The 12,600-nt window shown below is 44.6% G+C and overlaps 1 protein-coding gene across 1 annotated transcript; it reads right to left on the reverse strand.

Moving 5' to 3' along the window:
- Positions 1 to 10,027: 10,027 nt before the first annotated feature.
- Positions 10,028 to 10,525, reverse strand: LOC145010616 (uncharacterized). The gene is made up of 2 exons (XM_078969137.1): positions 10,420 to 10,525; positions 10,028 to 10,350 (listed from the first exon to the last, which is right to left on the reverse strand). Exons 1-2 carry the CDS (start codon positions 10,523 to 10,525, stop codon positions 10,028 to 10,030), a joined length of 429 nt encoding a protein of 142 aa, XP_078825263.1.
- Positions 10,526 to 12,600: the final 2,075 nt, after the last annotated feature.

The raw sequence follows: 12,600 nt of genomic DNA on the forward strand, positions 1-12,600 counted from the left end.
TGCCGTTCAGACTAACCAACGCACCCACAATATTTATGGACTTGATGAATAGGGTGTGTCATCCTTACTTGGATCAGTTTGTCGTCGTCTTCATTGATGACATACTTATTTACTCTCGAAGTAAGGAGGAGCATAGCGATCATCTACGACGAGTCCTGGAAACCCTACGATCGGAGAAGTTATACATGAAGTTCTCTAAGTGCGAATTTTGGATTCGAAGAGTCGAATTCTTAGGACACGTGGTTAGAGAAAAAGGAATCCATGTGGACCCATCCAAGATCAAAGCTATTGAGAACTGGTCGGCCCCAAAGACACCTACATAAATCCGTTAATTTCTAGGCCTCGCTGGATACTACCGCAGGTTCCTTCAGAACTTCTCCTGGATCGCGAAACCCCTTACCACATTGACTCAGAAAAGCATAGCTTTGACTAGGGAGAGAAATAAGAGAAGGCATTCCAAAACCTAAAACGAGCCTTATGCACCGCACGGATACTATCCCTTCCCGAGGGGACAGATGATTTTGTGGTTTTCTGCGATGCGTCCAATCAGGGGCTCGGTTATGTTCTGATGCAACGAGGTAAGGTCATCGCCTACGCCTCAAGACAACTAAAGACACATGAGGTCAACTACACCACACACGACCTCGAATTAGGAGCGATTGTGTTCGCCCTAAAGATCTGGAGGCACTACCTGTACGGTACGAAGAACACGATATATACCGACCACAAAAGCCTCCAGCACATACTCAATCAGAAGGAGCTTAATATTAGACAACGACGGTGGGTCGGGCTACTCAATGATTACGAATGCGAAATTTGTTATCACCCAGGTATAGCCAATGTAGTAGCAGACGCCCTAAGTTGGAAAGAATATTCTGGTCGAAGGGTCAAATCACTGACGATGACCATCCATTCCCACTTATCCGCACAAATCCGAGAAGCCCAGTTGGAAGCCCTAAAACCAGAGAACATGCTGAACGAAGCCTTGAGGGGAATGGATAAGAATCTTGAGATCAAAAGAGACGGAGTTTATTGTTTCATGGACCGGATCTGGACCCCACAGTTCGGTGGTTACAGGGAGGTTATCATGAATGAAGCTCACAAAACCAAGTACTCCGTTCACCCGGTTTCGGATAAGATGTACCTTGATCTCAAGAAGTTGTATTGGTATCCAAACATGAAATCTGAGATCGCTACCTTCGTGGGTAGGTGTTTGACTTGTGCCAAGGTGAAGGCCGAATATCAGAAGCCCTTAGGTCTACTACACCAGCCCGAGGTACCTGAGTGGAAGTGGGAGATGATTTCCATGGATTTCATTACCAAATTACCCAAATCTCCGAGTGGGTACGACACCATATGGGTAATAGTCGACCGATTGACGAAATCCGCTCATTTCCTGCCAATCAAAGAAACTTTCAAGATGGAAAGACTCACACGAATCTACATCCAAGAGATAGTTCGACTGCATGGTGTTCCTATATCTATTATCTCCGATAGAGATAGTAGGTTCACTTTCAGATTCTGGCAATCACTGTAAAGTGCGTTATGGCAATCACTGTAAAGTGCGTTAGGAACAAGGTTGGACATGAGTATAGCCTACCATCCCCAGACCGACAAACAATGTGAAAGGACTATCCAAACTCTGGAAGATATGCTGCGAGCCTGTGTGATTGACTTTGGTAAGGCATGGGATACCCACTTACCCCTTGTCGAGTTTTCCTACAACAACAGTTACCACACGAGCATCAAGGCAGCTCCATTCGAAGCCCTCTACGGCCAAAAGTGTAGATCCCCTTTGTGCTGGGTTGAGGTGGGTGGCACTCAGTTAGCTAAAGGACGAGTTCCTGACAGCACTCTCACAGGTCTAGAAATCATTCAAGAAACGACCGAGAAGATCGTTCATATTCATGAAAGATTGAAAGCCGCTAGAGACCGATAGAAAAGCTACGCAGACAAACGAAGAAAACCCTTAGAGTTCCTGGTGGGTGACCGAGTCCTTTTGAAAGTTTCACCTTGGAAAGGCATGATACGCTTTGGAAAGCGTGGAAAGCTGAATCCAAGATACATAGGGCCTTTTGAGATCCTCGCTAGAATTGGCCCTGTAGCTTACAAACTCAATCTACCTCGCGAGCTTAGTAACATACATCCTACATTCCACGTCTCAAACTTGAAATAGTGTCTATCCGACGAGACACTTGTAATCCCACTCGACAAGATCGAGATCAACGAGAGCCTCAACTTCGTGGAAGAACCTATAGAGATTATGGACCGAGAGGTCAACCGAACGAAACAAAGCCGCATCCCTATAGTGAAGGTTCGCTGGAATGCCAAACGAGGACCAGAGTTCACTTGGGAGCGCGAGGATCAAATGAAACTTAAATATCCTCATCTTTTTACTTAGTTATTTGTTCTAACTTAGCTGGTTGAACTCTAATTTCGGGACAAAATTCCATCTACAGGGGGGGGGGGGAGAATGTGACAACCCGAAACTTTTATCCTGTGCAATCGATCCATATATCCATATTTCACTTCAATTTAGCATCTTTTAGCAGAATTTTGGGTCCGCACGAGTGCTTTAGGCTTAGTATATCATAGATATGGGCCTTAAGAAGGGTTAGCAAGGTTGTTGCATCACAAAATCGAGCCAAACACACCAAGAGAGGTGTGTGCGGCTGCACACCAGAGTGTGCGGCCAGCCAACCACAAACCCCCTCTAGCCTCACACCCGACCCTATATATAGTAGAGAACCCCCTTCCATTCACTCTTGGCTAAACCTTCTCTCTCTTTACTTTCTCTCTCTAGAAACATCATCCAAGAATACTTAGAAGGCCTCAAAACGTCAAAAACTTCATCTTTCAGCTTGCTATAGTGGTAAGAGACTTGAATCTAATCTTAAAACTCATAGTGTTCTTCATGTTCTTCATCCTTTGAAGGAGTGCGGCCGCACACCTTCATAAGGTGGCCGCACACACTCAAAACCTCCTCCAAAGTGAGGGTATGGCTTCTATAATCGATCTAAGACCTAGTTTGACACTTGAAACCCCTCACAATCGACATTTTGGGATCAATAAAGGAGTGTACGGCTGCACACACCCTTTGTACGACCGCACACTCCAATATGCAGCCTCACACACGAATCTGGCCGCATTCCCTAGCCGCACACTCACTTTTATGGCCATACACCCACCCTAATACTCATATTTGGCCTTAAACTTGTAAAGATCACTAAGTATGGAACATTGGATACTTAGTTTTAGTGCTTTCAAGTCCTTAGGGTGATTCCCCATCATGTTTAGTCATGAAGCACCCTAGCTATAACGCACATACGTGTCACCATATGATTAATAGGGACCACTTGCGTTCAGAGCATCCGTTGACACTCATCACTCATATTGATCGCTCACTCGAACCCTATGCTCTAACGGTGAGTTCATACCCCTTAATTAACCTTTCAAATGTTTTAAATGCTTTTATAGGGGGGATACAAGTTGAATCCAATAAATTACAGTATCAATCACATGTGATTTATGACTTGCAACCAAAAAGGATTTTCTATACTTACAACTGCTTTGACAACAAAACTGCTTTTAATGTTTATCAAACCCGTTTTTCATTTTAAATTGTATTAAAAATCTAGTTTCAAACTCTTTTAAAACTTCTTTATTTATAAACCATACGTACACCAATATATTTATATAAATAAGACTTGAAGGACTTAGAACTGATAGCTCACATTACCTCTTGTTCTTGTTTGATTGTGGACTTTGGGTATATTGCTATTTGTTCGACTATCAATGAACTCTTAAATATATATTGTATATATTCGTGTTAGATATATAAGTCTTCATTTCAGTTCAATACCTTTGTGTATCAAAGTCATGCAACTAGCATTCCATTTAACTATAATAGGTATAGTTAAGGATTACCGTTCATTAGTATTATTACTATGGCACTTACTATAGTTAGTACTGTTATGAGTCTATACACGTTAAATACTACAAAGAGAATACCATAGACTATATAAGAGAACACTTAATATATTATACCAAGAAGTACATTATACTATAATACAAGAGAATATACTAAAAAGAGAATGTGACATACTATTCCTCGATACGACCTTCACTGTGCCATCACCGTGTAACCAGAGTCTCCTGGAAAGAGAGCGGGCATTATGTGTATAGATCTATACGGGACAGACACTCCCACATCCCTACTGCTAGCTACAGTCTGAGCCATCTAGGCTAAGGGTTGACAAAATGTCACCATACTACGTGTGATCTTGAGGGTCATCAGTTATTCGATCGTCAATCAGCATGGTTACATATGAGTTCACATTCAAACCTTTAATTAACACACTAAGAGTTAAAGGCAACTTAAACTCCCCGAGGAGTATTGTACATTTCAATACTACCTGGAATCTGCATTTTACTACATTCAACCGACAGTGACACTGCTGGGGTAAAACAGTATTTTCGCATTCGCTTTACATGAATGAAGTCTAAAACTATATTTTTCATAACGGATAGTTTCATTGGGAAAACTTTTATACTCTCAAAGGATGAAACTTTCAAATAACCAAGTCTTGGTAGAAGACTACTTTTACTGGAAAATATAGGATTTTCTAGGGATTATACTATTTTCAAACATTGATAACAACTATTATATTTCATGATTGTAAACAGTTTTATACAAGCAATGACACTAAATACTTATGAACTCGCCAGCTTTATGCAGATACTCATTTTCAAAATAACTTGTATTCTCAGGTCAGCACTAGACAGTTACAGATGCAGCTTTTGAGAAGATGGAGCACATACCAGACCTATCTTTTATTTTGATTATACTTTTGGTGTCTATCAAACTGTACAGAATACGCTTGTATTACAACTATTATATTGATGCAATTGATGTTGTTGTTTTTATTATTATTATGCATTGTTATGATACTGTACATGACGTCCACCACCCCAGAACGTATTCCGCCATTCTCGGTTTTGGGGTGTGACACCTTGAGGCCTTTCGTGCCGAGATCATTACAGGGCAGTTAGAGGCTCGTCTGGAGCCCAATTGTAACAACCCAATTTTTACAAAGAAAATTTTCGTTTTTAATTAATCAAACCAATCCCATAATCCATAGATTTCTAAAACATTTGTTTTCAATTCACAATTATTACATCATTGTTGTTCTTTTTGAAAACATTAGAGGGTCCCAAACATACTGAAAGAGAGATAGAGTGCATGCCACATCATCACGCCTTGCCATTGCCCTTAGGCTCCGAAGTGCCTGAAACAATCAACAACCTGTAAGCGAAATGCTTAGTGAGTTTCCCAGAGCATACCACACACACAATCCACATATCACATATCCTATTAGCTATAAAAGCTACACTCATATCATATATCCTGTTAGCTATAAAAGCTACACACATATCTTGTAAGCCATGCATACCTAAAACCTGTGATTGTGCCATGAGCTACCCCACATGGTCTTTACCTAGGTCTGCCATGGTCTCCCCCACATGGTCTTACATCCAATGCCATGGACTACCCCATATTTTCTTCACCTAAGACTGCCATGGGCTACCCCACATGGTCTTACATCCAATGCCACGGGCTCCCCCCGGGGTCTTCATGTAAAACATGCAATCACATAACATAACAAAACACATAATGGCTAACACATATATCATAATCACATAATTGGCCGGCAGTGGTGCCTTAGACCCATAGGTATGGTGAGAAGACTCACCTGTCACGAATGTTGTACTGACACTTTGTGACCAAATATACCCCACGAGCTACTGCATTCAACTGCCTAAAAAGTGTCATACAATAACCAGTCATTACCACCAAAGTCAGCCCTGGTCAACTTTAGTCAAGATCAAGTCAACAGTCCATGTTGACCCTAACTCGCCGAGTAGAACTAGTGACTCACATAGTTTCGCAAGATATAGTCTACTCGCCGAGTCATCGAGGTGACTCGTCGAGTTCATAAGGTTTGATTGATAATCTAAGGCCACTCGTCGAGTTTCCCTTCTTGCCACTCGACACGACCACAAACATCCAACAGTTGGGGGAATCTTAATCAACTCTCTGAGTTGTTCCTTCAACTCATCGAGTTTACAACAATCTTCATCCGGCTCGCCGAGTTGTTCATCCAACTCGTCGAGTCTATAGCAATATTCATTGGGCTCCCCAAGTTGTTCATCCAACTCGTCGAGTCCATGCCTATCTTCATATGACTCGCCGAGTCAACCCTTTGCGACTCGCCATGTCCCTACAGTCCTTTGGCCATACAGAATCTCTTGAGCCATGCAGTGCTTCCAAATTGCAGATCCAAGCTTCTAAGGCATGCTTTTCACGCAAAGTTGCAAACTTTACATGCATGCAAGGCTTTAAGGCTCTAAAATAGCAAAACTAAGCTTTTAATGGAGTCACACACTTTAGGGGAGGCTCATGCTAGGAAAAAATGATAGTTTTTTGCATCTAGAGACCAAAGGGAGTCCAGTTCTGAAGTTACAACTTTAGATCTTGGATTAAGCACAAAAACCCTTTCTTAGAACCCATGCGAAAGAGGGTTTTGGGTGGAAATGAGCCAAGGAAAACAGTCTAATACCTTTAGAGAGTGCTTCACTGCAGTAGATCTTGAATCCCCACGAGTTCTTTGCTTCCTCTAGCTTGTTTCCTCAAGTGTTTCCTTCAGCAAATCCTTCCTTCAAGCTTAAACTCACCAAAGAACACACACACAAATCAGGGTTTAAGGGAGATAAGAAGCTGTAAAGGGGAGGCCGGGGGAGGCTAATGATCCTTTAAATAGGGTGCAAGGCCCCGTAATTTAGGGTTTCATCTGCCAGCATCTACTCGTCGAGTCCCACTCTAGACTCGACGAGTAGGTCATTAAACTTCGCGGACTAACCCGTACTACTCGACGAGTAGGGAAGCCAACACGTCGAGTAGATCCTTTAAAACTCAAAGAAATGTAATATTATTAGTACCTGAGAATCGGGGTGTTACAACTCTCCCCCACTTGAATTAGGCTTCGTCCTCGAAGCCTGCTGGTCCAAAAAACTCCGGATAAAACCCTCGCATTTCATCTTCCGATTCCTAAGTCCATTCGGAACTCTTTCGGTGCTGCCATTGCACCTTTACCAACTTCACTTCTTTATTCTGGAGCTTCTTCGTCTTCCTTTATAAAATCGCAACTGGTCTCTCGACATAGTTCAGGCTCCCATGCAACTGAATGTCGTCCAAGGATACGACTGAGGACTCGTCAGCAACACACTTCCGAAGCTGAGTCACATGGAAGGTGTTGTGAATCCGACTAAGTTCCTACGGGAGATCTAAACGATATGTCACCTTGCCCACCCGGGATATGATCCTAAACGGACCTATGAACCGAGGCCCTAATTTGATCCTCTTGCGGAACCGGATAACCCCTTTACAGGGTGACACCTTTAGTAAGACAAAGTCTCCTTTCTGAAATTCGAGGTCCGATCGCCATCGGTTTGCATAACTCTTCTGACGGCTCTGCTCGACTCGCAACTGGTCGCGCACTTGCTGAATCAGCCCGGTGGTCTCGAGTACCACCTCCGTGCTCCCCAAAACCCGATGCCCAACCTTGTCCTAGCACACTGGGGTTCTGCACCTTCGCCCATATAGCATCTCGAATGGTGCTCAGTCAATACTGACATTATAACTGTTGTTATACGAAAACTCTACCAGTGGGAGGTACGTATCCCAACTTCCTCCGAAATCTAGCACACATGCCCACAACATATCCTCCAGTGTCTGGATCGTCCTCTCACCCTGGCTGTCGGTCTGGGGGTGATATGTCGTAATAAAATGCAGCTGGGTACCCAGTTCCTCGTGGAACTTCTTCCAAAACCTGGATGTAAACCGAACATCCCTATCTGAAACCACTGATACCGGTACTCCGTGCTTAGCCACCACCTCTCGAACATAGATGTTCGCCAACTTCTCTGCAGATATACCCTTGGAGATCAGAATGAAATGGGCACTCTTCGTCAGTCTATCCACGATCACCCATATGACATCTACTCCCCTCGCTGTCCGTGGTAGCTTTGTGATGAAATCCATAGTGATCTCTTCCCACTTCCACATGGGAATGGGTAATGGCTAAACCTTGCCATGAGGTTGCTGGTGCTCGGCCTTGACCTTCCTGCAGGTCAAGCACCACTCCACATACCCGACGATCTCCCGCTTCATGCAGGGCCACCAATAGCTTAGCCTCAAATCCATATACATTTTTTTGCACCTAGGTGTATAGAAAATTTGGACTTATGCGCCTCCTCTAGCAGTCTCTACCTCACTCCCCCTGACATCGGCACCCATACTCAGCCACACTGCGTCAACAAGCCGTGACTATTCTTAACAAACAAAGGATTCTGCCCCCGAATTCTTTCCAATTTCCAGTTTTCTTTCTTCACCCTCTCTACCTGAGCCTCTCGAATCGTATCTATCAAGGGTGGACTTATCATCACCCTCATACAAATACCCCTGATCGGCATCCCCGTCGCCTTGCGACTCAATGCATCGGCCACCACATTGGCCTTCCCTGGATGGTATAGGATCTCACAGTCATAGTCCTTCAGTATGTCCAACCATCTCCTTTGTCGCATATTTAGGTTATGTTGGTCCATCAAATACTTCATACTCTTGTGATCGGTATATACAACGAATTTAACCCCATACAAATAATGCCTCCAAATCTTGAGGGCAAACACCATTGTGCGTGGGGTAATTTGCCTCGTGAGGCTTCAACTGCCTCGAGGCATATGCGATCACGTGCACACTTTGCATCAGTACTGCACCGAATCCTGAAATCGATGTATCACAATATACCACGAAATCATCCAATCCGTCGGGCAGTACTAGGATTGGAGCCTCACATAACCTCTGTCTCAGGGTCTGAAAAGCCCTCTGCTGATCCACATCCCATCAAAAAGCCACATTCTTCCTAGTCAAACGGGTCAAGGGCACAACAGTGTTGGAGAAATCCTGGATAAATCTCCGATAATAGCCCGCTAAGCCCAAGAAGCTATGAATCTCTTAGGCATTCCTCGGTACTTCCCATCGCATCACAGCCTCCACCTTCGCTGGATCAACCGAAATACCCTCTTGATTTATGACATGTCCCAAAAACTGCACTTCTCGAAACCAAAATTCACATTTGGAGAACTTCACATACGACTTCTCCGTCCTCAAGGTCTCCAGTACCACTCTCAAATGCCACTCGTGATGTTCCATGGTCTTGGAGTAGACCAGTATATCATCAATAAAAATGATCAACGACTGATCCAGCATCAGCCTGCACACCTGGTTCATGAGGTCCACGAATGCCGCCGGAGCATTGGTGAGCCCAAATGGCATCACCACGAACTCGTAATGCCCATAACGAGTCCTGAAGGCTGTCTTTGGTACGTCCTCATCCCGAATCCTCATCTGATGATACCCTGACCGAAGATCAATCTTGGAGAACGAAGATGCACCCTGAAGTTGATCAAACAAGTCGTCAATCCTAGGCAAGGGATAATGGTTCTTCACCATCAACTTATTCAACTCTCTATAATCGATGCACATCCGGTGTGACCCGTCCTTCTTTTTCACGAAAAGCATCGGAGCTCCCCACGGATAACTACTCGGACGGATGAACCCTCGGTCTAGTAGCTCTTGAAGCTGTGCAGATAATTCCTGCATCTCGGGTGGCGCCAACCAATATGGTGCCTTCGCTATCGGGGGCGGCACCTGACACCAAGTCGATGCGAAAATCCACTTGCCTTTCCGGAGGCACTCTAGGTAACTCTTCAGGAAAAACGTCCCGAAAGTCCCGCACTATTGGCACACTATCGATATCCGTCACTGCCTCCACTCGCGTATTTAAAACATAGGCCAAAAATCTCATGCAGCCCTGCTGCAAGAACCTCCTCGCTCTCGCAGCTGAACAGAGGCTCGGGCCCTGCAAGGTCCTCTCGCCATGGATAACCAGTTCTCCCCCATTGGGGTTCAAACCCAAACTAACTGCCGTTCACAATCGATCATGGCCCCATTGGCCCCCAGCCAGTCCATCCCAATAATCATCTTCAATCCCCGTAATGGTATGGGAACGAAATCAACGCGAAACCTTTCACCATGCACATTCAGGACACAGTCCTGACACACCCTCGCAACACTCACAGTGCGATCATCTGCAATCTCCACCTCGAGCGGGGTATCCAGAGTCCCCGGTGCATCTTGGAACTTCTTGCTAAGCGCAAGAGATACAAAAGATCGGATAGCTCCCGAATCGAACAAGACATGGGCCGACATATCATTGACCATAAAGGTCCCTATACAAAGAATAATAATACACATATAAAAATTTAACATAAATACAACAGAGAATAATGAACACGTACCAGCCACGACGTCTGGTGCTGCCCGAGCTTCCTCGGTAGTCAGCTGGAATGTGTGGATCTTCACCGCTGGAGCTTTCGCCTTAGGGCGACGATCAATAATCCTCATAGTGGCGGGCGTGGGTGCCACCACAGATCCTCCTCCTCCTCCCTGCAACCTTGGATAATCGGCCTTTTATGGCCTATCTGGTTGCAGTGGAAACATATCAAGCCCTTCTTGGGGCAATCCTTACTCAAGTAGCCGTGCTGGCCACAAGAGTAGCATCATGTCGTCACGGCTGTCCGATAAGCCCCACTATGAAATCTCCCACACTTGGCGCACCGACCCCGACCCTGTTGGCCCTTACTCGAAGAATCAAAGGTCTTAGACTTCTTAGCCTGAGCCCCCGCTGCCTGCACCTGCTCCATCTTCCACTTCGTGCGGGACTCCAACTCCATCTCCCTCTCACGGGCCTTCTCCACCATCTCATTCAGGGTTTTTCACCCTGTAAAGCTCACAAATTCCTGAATCTCCTCCCTTAGCATAGAGTGATATTGGCTCCTCCTCATGTCCTCATCTGTTGCATACTGGGGAATCAACAAAGCTCGCTCTCGAAACTTGGTGGTGATCTCCGCCATAGTATCAGTGGTCTGCTGCAGGTCATGAAACTCCCTCACTATCCATTGCACCTCAATAGGTGGTGCAAACTCCTGATCGAAACGTCAAACAAACTCAGCCCATGACATATCAGCCACACTGGCTACTCCCACTTGACTAGTAACCTCGACCCACCAATCTCGGGCTCTGTCCCTTAGCATACAGGAAGCAAATCCAACCTTTGCCTCCTCCGGGCAAGAACTCGTGCGTTGGGCATTCTCAAGGTCCGCTACCCAGCGTCTGCTCACAATGGGATCCCTGATCCCAAAAAACTCCGGAGCTCCGCATGCCTTGAACTCCTTAAACGAGGGGGTTCGAGCTCTACTCTGACCTGAAGAAACAATTTCCCAGAATGCTCTAAGTCTCTCCTCCATGATCTCCATCATACCCTCCTTGACCATACCAAAGATGATTGGGGTGGTGTCAAGGATGCCCCTTGTAGCCTCGGCTGAAATCAACTCACGTAGCCTCTTATCAATACCATCAGTAGGGCTGCCTGACCCAGCCCCGGATCCCGATCCCGATCCTGATCCCTCTGCTCCAAGTCGCGTAACCACCATGCTGGACTTACATATCACAAAACATAATGATCAGGATATCCATAACGAGGTTACTTCTACACCGTTTGTCTTTGGAATTCCCAGGTAGAACATGGTTTTGGGTACGGGTCCTGTGCTTGCAGTAGTACAGGCCCAATACCACCTTCCACACCTACCCGTACCTTTCCCCGCTGCTTTACCTGGTACTTCCAAATCTATCCCAACACAAAACCATGACTCACAACTCTTGCATGAATGAAACCCTGGACACCCTATGATTGTCCTACTCATCATAATCAAACCAATCACTACACGTTGCTTTTAGGCATGCAAATTATACACATAAAGGATCAAATAGACTTTTGAATATGAGATTCTACCCTAAGACCACATTCAACAAGAAATAAGGCTAAATCAATCATTCTGAGGCTATCAGCTCCTAACCATATATATATTTTTTTAAAACATACACTTAGCAATTTCATATAATCGACAAAGTTCACTATCAGTATAAAATGGCTATTCAACTTGGGAAACTACTTACTTGGCTCGGCTGATCACGCGCGTTGCACTCTCCTCTTTTTAGGCTTAAAATCCTGGTTAAGTTACTTTTGAAAACATTTTACCACTTCCTTAGTTTGAGTCTCGACACACCCGAGGATGTGTCCAAATCCCTCAAACCAAGGCTCTGATACCAACTTGTAACAACCCAATTTTGACAAAGAAAATTTTCATTTTTAATTAATCAAACCAATCCCATAATCCATAGATTTCCAAAACATTTGTTTTCAATTCACAATTATTACATCATTGTTGTTCTTTTTGAAAACATCAGAGGGTCCCAAACATACTAAAAGAGAGATTGCATGCCACGTTATCACGCCTTGCCCTTGCCCTTAGGCTTCGAAGTACCTGAAACAATCACAAACCTGTAAGTGAAATGCTTAGTGAGTTTCCTAGAGCATACCACACACACAATCCAATATCACTTATCCTGTTAGCTATAAA

The sequence above is a fragment of the Lactuca saligna genome, chromosome 8 (assembly GCF_052625555.1).
Source record: "Lactuca saligna cultivar CGN05327 chromosome 8, ASM5262555v1, whole genome shotgun sequence".
NCBI classification, from domain to species: domain Eukaryota; kingdom Viridiplantae; phylum Streptophyta; class Magnoliopsida; order Asterales; family Asteraceae; genus Lactuca; species Lactuca saligna.

Bases quoted from the DNA above. Each gene is read 5' to 3' on its own strand.
- LOC145010616 (XM_078969137.1), bottom strand. From the start codon at position 10,525: ATGAGGATTATTGATCGTCGCCCTAAGGCGAAAGCTCCAGCGGTGAAG. The intron at 10,351-10,419 runs GTACGTGTTCAT...TTCTTTGTATAG, and splicing joins AGCACCAGACGTCGTGGCTG to GGACCTTTATGGTCAATGAT.